General features: G+C 36.1%; 1 protein-coding gene across 1 annotated transcript in view; it reads left to right on the forward strand.

The window, feature by feature from the left end:
* Nucleotides 1-6,483, forward strand: part of LOC105625792 (cytochrome b561 domain-containing protein 2-like) — a 59,299-nt gene extending 52,816 nt beyond the window's left edge. Inside the window, exon 2 of the mRNA XM_012207107.1 lies at nucleotides 5,965-6,483. Coding sequence (XP_012062497.1) covers nucleotides 5,965-6,483 — 519 coding nt within the window. The remainder of the gene's footprint in view (nucleotides 1-5,964) is intronic.
* Nucleotides 6,484-8,128: the final 1,645 nt, after the last annotated feature.

Genomic DNA, 8,128 nt, shown 5'->3' on the forward strand with positions numbered 1-8,128 from the left:
AATAATAATATTACTATAATTAACTTACTTAATTACTACTCTATACTAATACACACACACACACACACACACACACACACACACACACACACACACACACACACACACACACACACGCATGCGCGTACGCGCGCACTCGCGCACGCACGCATAAAGAGAGTAAATCTAACCGTGCAACCTCCACATGGTACATCTCGGATAACATTAATGCCGGCATCGTAACAATATCGTAACTTTTAAACATCACAATTCGCCAAATACTTAATGAAAAAATATTTTATTATAGTGTTTTGGAAAGCTCTTAAGCTATAAGAATGCGTAATAAAAAATGGGGAATTCAATTTAAAAAATTTAATGTGACTTTTGTTTGCCTTAACTACGTCACTCAACGTCAAACCAATGATATTAGGTGTACAACTTTGCTTCCGCCGTTTTCCTATAGATGGCTTTAACGGTAAGTGGTGGTCGAAATAAATAGATCATAGACGTCAATAAACTTGGGCATTTGTCAACATAACCCCATAGAAACATTAGTCGATTTGTGTCCGCATCATAAAGTTATTTTCGATTGAAAATGTCAGTTTATGAGCCAAATTCTCGTCATTTGCGGGAGGTTTTTTGCTTCAATATGAAGAAATCTGCGGCTGAGAGCATCGAATGCTCTCAAATACTTATGGTGAGGCCGCTATTATTTATAGTGAAAGAACGTGTCGTGAGTGGTTTCAACGCTTCAAGAACGGTGATTTTGACGTCAAAGACCGGCATAACGGTGGAAGAGAGAAGGTTTTCGAAGATGCAGAATTGGAGGCATTACTTGAGCAAGACTCGTGTCAAAATCAAGAAGAATTAGCACGATCATTGAGTGACTCAACAAGCCATTTCAAAACGCCTCAAAGCCATGGGAATGATTCAGAAGCAAGGAAATTGGGTGCCGTACGAATTGAAGCCGAGAGATGTTGAACGGCGTTTGTTTGCTTGTGAACAGCTGCTTGAAAGGCAAAGACGGACGGGATATCTGCATCGCATTGTGACTGGGGAAAAATGGGTTCATTACGATAATCCCAAGCGCAGAAAATCATAGGGAGTTCCCGGCCATGCTTCCACGTCGACGGCCAAACCGAATATTCACGGCTCCAAGGTCATGCTCTGTATTTGGTGGGACCAGCTCGGCGTAGTATATTATGAACTGTTAAAACCGACTGAAACAATCACAGGCGGTATCGAACGCAATTGATGCATTTGAGGATTGAAAGACGCAATACAACGAGAGACACGATAAAGTGATTTTGCAGCATGACAATGCTCGACTCCATGTTGCGAAAGTGGTCAAGACATACTTGGGAACGTGAAATGGGAAGTCCTACCCGCCGTATTCTCCAGACGTTGCTCCCTCTGACTATCACTTGTTTTGATCAATAGCACACTGGCTGACCAACACTTCCGGTCTTATGAAGAAGTAAAAAATTGGATCGATTCATGGATAGCCTCAAAAGATGACCAGTTTTTTCGACGCGCGATTCGTACGCTACCCGAAAGATGGGAGAAAATAGTGGCCAGCGATGAACAATACTTTGAATCATAAATGTATAACCAGTTTTTTACAATAAAGCCTCGAATTTCGGAAAAAAAACGGCGGAAGCAAAGTTGTACACCTAATATCATTCACTATTTCTCGGTTTCGTGAAAATTTCGGCAAAAATAGTCAGGATAAAACGCGAACATAAAACTCAAGCGTGAATAGTCACCGATCTGCGAACGTGATAATATTCAAGAAACGTGTCATTAGAAATCTTCTGAATGATATTAGAAACATAAGCAAAAACATAGATCCTTAGAATCCGTTTGATCTACGGCAATAAAATTTACGACAATGATTACAACCCATGTAGAAAAAATTCTATATAAATATGATCAGTTCAGTAAACAGTCATACAAAATCTAAATGTGGATCACAGATCCTGTGTAGATAAAAACTCATATTTCCAAATACATAAAAGCAAATTGAAGAGCGTTTTCTTATCAACAACAAGAAATTGGTAAAATAAATATGGGATCACAAAGCGCAGCTTTTAATTTTTTAGATTGTCGATGATAAAATTTAAGTAAATACTGTCTAGACGAGAGAATGCATGTTCATGTAATAAAAGCGAAATCGATAAAAAAAGGAGTGCGTCGATTTGGAGAATAGCTTTTGTACGGATACTTGCACATTCCGTCTTCCACATTTACAGAAGAGTTAGCAGCAAAATATCGGTGCTTCTCATAACACATTGTGACATGTCACAAATTTGACAGTATATATAAACAGTGTATAAAGCTTTTTTCAATCGTAAATTTTAATTACGAAGCGATAAGACATGGATCGAGTAAAAGAATATATACATCGAAATTCGAGCGCACAGAGTATCATTCCTTGTCGTCAGGTCCGCCAAATTCACTATCATTGAAGGAAAAAGTGAAAAGCATTAAAATCACCAACGTGTTAATCATCATCAACGCCATCAAAATATAAGCCATAAGTTGCATTTGAAGTGACAGTACATTTTATTCTCTGCTAAAAAGCGAAAAGTGATTAAAAAATTCTTTGTCCTCTTTTTTCCAGAAACCGCTGCTAGCGATATCTGAGCCACGCTAGCGATATCTGATCATATTCGAACTTTGCCGATCGCGAAAAAAAAATATAATAAAATGAGAAAAATCAGTGTAATAAGATCAGTGAATCAGAATAAAAAACATTCATTCGCATCACTATATATGTATTAACTTTATTTTACTACCCATCTGTGATATCCTTTGCTCCGACGCGCTAATAAAAAAGAAAAGGAAAAAATACAATGTATTATGAAAGTCAGTCATAAAAAAAGATGAAAAAGAATGTCGTACTTGTACTCTATCGTCGCGCACTTTCTTTTTCTAACATGCAAGCCCTACGCATTTTTTTTTGTAGTGTTTAAAGTTCTATAGTTCTATAGGCTACAAGATCTTAAATGATCTTAAGTGTTTATTTCTTCCATAAGTGCAGGGCAAAAGTAAAACATATCCTAGGCAGCATTGCTATGACAAAGGATATTTTTCGGCGTCAGTCTTTGCCGAATCTAGTCTGCATGCGCGACTAGTATAATACAATTTGAGTGGACGCTATCGATTGAGCGTATGTAGAATCGATTCGTTATTGAGATCTAATAATCTCAATCTCTTACGGTCTCGCGTAAAAAGTAGCCATAGTAGTGTCGTTGCGCGTGGCTTAAAGCCGAATCTTATCTGCGTGCGCGAGTATAATACTTACGAAGAACAATGCATTGTAGTATATTACGAGTGATTTTTTAAATTCATAAACTGCAAAAAAATATTCCGCCATTTAGCGACTTACATGACAATCTGTATGTGACTAAGAAAAAAAAGACATGGAAAACCACAAACCTCCGTGTAAAAAAATTGATTGAGAGGGAGGAGAACGTTCCCGTCGAAGAGGACATATGAAAAAGGACATCGTTTTAGGCGAGAAGGAGGACAAGGATCCTGTTATCATCATCGATGATTGGGAGCGAGAAGAGGAAGAGGAAGAAGAAGATGTGTATATGGGCGTCGATCAGCTTGTATATCTCAATAACGTTGATGCATCGCATTCATGATGGAACTCCTCCACCTGCAAGACGAGGAGGTTTCTTCACATCCTCGCGGAGGAGGAGGAGGAGGAGGAGGTTGAGGAATAAGCAAAGCGAGGAGGAAGAGGAAAAGGAGGAGGAGGAGGAGAAGGAAGAGGAAGAGGTAAGATTTATTTTATATAGTTTATTATAATTTTTTATGCGCTCCCTTTGTTTACAAGTATTTCTGCTTCCCTTCATTTACGAATATCCCTCGTGTTCCGCTTTCCCTTGCCTATGAATATCCCCGCGCTCCGCTTCCCCTCGACGAGTATCCTCCTCAAAGAACCTAAGTTAGAATCCCTCTAATATACCTACTGAGAAATAAGTTCAAGGAGAACATCTACATTGCATTCACTTTTATCCTTCGAACACTGGCGTTGTAAAGGGTCTTTCAATAAGGACGCTCGACTTTTAAATGTAAATAAAACAAGTTGTGTGTGAGATATCCACTCAATTTTTTTTTATTTGAAAGAATATTTTATGACATTAAGTATGGAATATAACGTCGTCGCGGTTTCGCTTGGTAACACGTATTTGGGCGATCCAATTTTCGATGACTTTCTCGCATAAATCTGGTTGAATTTGCTGGATGGCGTTTGTTATGTTGACTTTGAGACCATCAATTGTTTGCGGTTCGTATAGACCTGCGATTTAAGATAATCCCAAAGGAAGAAGTCTAAAGGCATTAAATCGCACGATCTCGGTGGCTAGTTCATGCCGTCGCGCGAGATAACCATGCCCTCAAATCGTGCAGAATGTCCATCGTGGCATGCGATGTGTGGCATGTAGCGCCATTCTGTTGGAACCACATGTTATTGGTATCCATATCATCCATTTTAGGCCACAAGAAGTTGCTTATCATCGATCTGTAGCGCTCGCCGTTGACGATTATGGCAACGCCCGCTTCGTTTTGGAAGAAGTACGGATCGATGATTCCGCCAGACCAAAATCCGCACCAAAGTGACTTTCTCGGGATGCATTTGAAGCTAGTGTATCTCGCGTGATTGGTATCGGATTGGTATCGTCTCAAATTCGACAATTTTGCTTGTTCACATATCCATTCATCCAAAAATGGGCCTCATCGCTAAAGATGATTTGTTTGGCGAAATTTGGGTTAACTTCCAACTGTTCCAGAACCCAATCAGCGAACTCACGGCGTTGTCTATGGTTGTTTACCTTAAGTTCCTGGGTCAGTTGAATTTTATAGGGGTGCAGACCCAAATCCCGACGCAAAATTCGCTAAGTTGAAATCGCAGAAAGGCCAAGTTCTTGTGAACGACGAGAAATTGACCGCCCCGTACACTCTCACGCACAGCAGCGATTTCAGCAGACTTTGCGTTTCGGGGACGTACTGGTGTTGGCTGATTATTTATCGAACCGGTTGACTCGAATTTGGCCACCAAACATCGAATAGTCGAGTCGGCAGGACGATTGTGGCGAGGATAAAAATCACGTAATGCGCGGAACGTTTCTCGAATGGAGTTCTGAATGGAGAACTGATAATAAAATTTTATGATTTACACACGTTGCTCAACACTATGATCTTCCATGATGATTTGCCATACACTACACTAAACAATTCACAACAAATTTGACAGATGTCACTTTAACAACAGCTACTATGGCTACTATGATCTAACAAATTTCGAGCGTCCCTATTGAAAGACCCTATAGAAATAACAATGTTGTTCCAAAATTCCAACAACTCAAGGATCATTTGGACTGAGATCACGTGTAGATCTAAGAATATCTTATGTATAATTGGACTATTCCTCACTAGAAAACATATTCATGATATTAAGTCACATATAAACACGATTTCAGATAAACAGGAATTTCCTATCAATTTTACCTTTTTCTCTCTTCTACCTCATAGTAAAACATTGGCAAACTCTAGATCATTATTTACTCAAGTTATAATGTATGTAGAATATGGAAGACTGTTTTTTTGACAAGTCAAGCAAGTCCCTATCCTCTCTTCCTCAATATATTCTTGCCTCCCTCAGTATCAGTGCGCTCCTGAAATGAACAGCAAAGTTCACAAAACGTTGGCATTAACAATGAAAAAACGGCAGTAACCTTCTAATATCTTTGAAAATTACACAAAGTGAGTTACCATAAATCTCAAAATTCAAATTAGAACCTATTTGTCCTTTTATAATCGGCATCAATTCAAACGTTAATCGAACGACAGATCTCTTTCCTTGAAGAAGTTTAGACTAAGTACGACGGCCAAAGAATTTCTAATTACGTAGCCAATTGATTTAAATTCCAATTTCTTCTATCCATAGTTTACAAATAAATCTTGTCTTTTCAGTACGTTTTATTGATGTCGGAGGCAACTCTTATCCTTGCCAGTGACAATATGCTGACCGCTTCTTTATCGCATCGTGTCAACAAACACCTTCATTGGATTCTTCAAGTCGTTGGGGTAATCCTGACTTTAGTCGGCGTAGGAATGAAGTATAACGCCAAATCAGTACACTTCCTTTCAATCCATAGTATTACAGGTATCTCTTCATTGGTTATCATCTGCATAGTGACTCTTCTCGGATATCCGGTATGGATTGCATGGAAACTTCGCAAGTTTGTACGACCAATGATTATCAAATTTTTTCATAATTTTCTGGCCACCATCGGTTTTATTATTGGTATGGTCTCGCAATGTTACGGTTACAAAAAAACTTGGGTACATCATGAAATGGAAATGAAGCATGCCGACGATATGCTACTTGTACTCACAATATTGATCACAATATTATCCTTAAGGGGTGCGCTCAACTCTCTTTATAGACAAGCCATCAGTTATCTAAAATTAATTTGCTTCTTCATCTAACATATGTTGGCATGTAAAATTCTTTATCTAATTATAAGAAGTTATCACACTTTATTAATTTTGTTATTTACATTTAGTTAAAAATAATGTAAATAATGTAAATAATTATTAATTTTTAACATTGTATTTAAAACGAAAAAAAAAAGGGTGTATGCAAGATATCATTAGCGAGTAGTTATATATTATTTGATTACAAAAAATTATAATCGAATTACAAATAATTAAATATCACATATATAATATTATGATTATAATTTTTTGTAATCAAATAATTACTCGCTAACGATATCTTGTGTCTGTGATGTATACCCTTTATTTTTCCGTTTTTAAATTTTTTGATCATGTATTGACATTTATTGTTTATTTTATTTGAAATAAACATTTTCTTAAGTGAATTTTTAAAAATACTTATACAATCTATCAGTACCAATTATATAAGGAATTAAGCAAGATTAGATGATAACTAGTTAATTAGCTAAATTAATAAATAAAAAGTTAAAGTGTAAGTAATAACTTTTCATATAAGTATTTAATTTTAAACATTAATTTATCCTTTTTCTTTTAAAGCACATTTATCTCCCTAATTAGCAATATCAATTTCTATAAAATCTTAAATTAGAAAATTAATTTAAAAGAAGCTTTATCAATGAGCGAAACGTATTGTATATAATGCCCGAAGATTAGATTGGGTTATATTCAGTGGTAATATTCAGAGAACGCTATTAGTATCATGCTGCCTTTGTTTTAAATCTGGAATAAAGAAAGAAAAATTATTTATTTACAGCGATGCCAAAGGTTTGCTGATTATCACCATGACGTGATTCATTGCCATTGCCAATCATTCGAATCTTGCTATTTACTTTTTCAGAACAAGGAGCGCACTGATACCCATCAAAAGATTTCTGTTATATCCCTCGTAGGAATAATAACGAGGATTTAGGCCAAAGGAAATTTGCAGAATCAATATTTATTAAAAATACTCGTATGTCCGAATCTAAAATGCTAGGTTGATCAGCTGATTTGGGTTTTGCCCTGGTTTCATTGTTAAATGCAACCGGTGTTAACCGATCGCATTTGGTAATCACTTGAAATTATGCGATACCGTATGGAATTAATCATGCATGGTTATCGCAATCACTTAAAGGTATTCCTTTAAGAGCTTACTCTGGAAACTTCAAAATCATACCTTACTTTGAGAGATGGTTATTAAAAACCTAATACAAAAAATGTTTTTATACCTATTTGTTACTTGTATTTTGTACAAACCTTTAAAAATTATAATTCTAAAAAAATGTGCAAAATGTATAAAAATTATAATTCTAGAAAACAAAATGACGATGCAATAGCACGTTTTTTGAAAACTTACATGTAATAAAAGTTTCCGCGATGGATCCAAGGTATGCTGTAGCCAAAAATTAAAAAATTATTTTTAATCTGCATTAAATTTACTAGAGAAATATCTGGTAGAATTAAAAAATATTGAAAAATGTGAAAATGATGTGTAAAAAAAAATTTAATTTTCATGTAAAAATTCAACGTAAAAATATGGATAAAGTTATCGCAGAAAAAGTTATCGCAAAAATCATAGGTATTTCTTTAGATAATTCAATTGATAATAACCGAGGCAAATTTCAAAGCATTTGGA

Source organism: Atta cephalotes (genome assembly GCF_000143395.1).
Source record: "Atta cephalotes unplaced genomic scaffold scaffold00003, whole genome shotgun sequence".
NCBI classification, from domain to species: domain Eukaryota; kingdom Metazoa; phylum Arthropoda; class Insecta; order Hymenoptera; family Formicidae; genus Atta; species Atta cephalotes.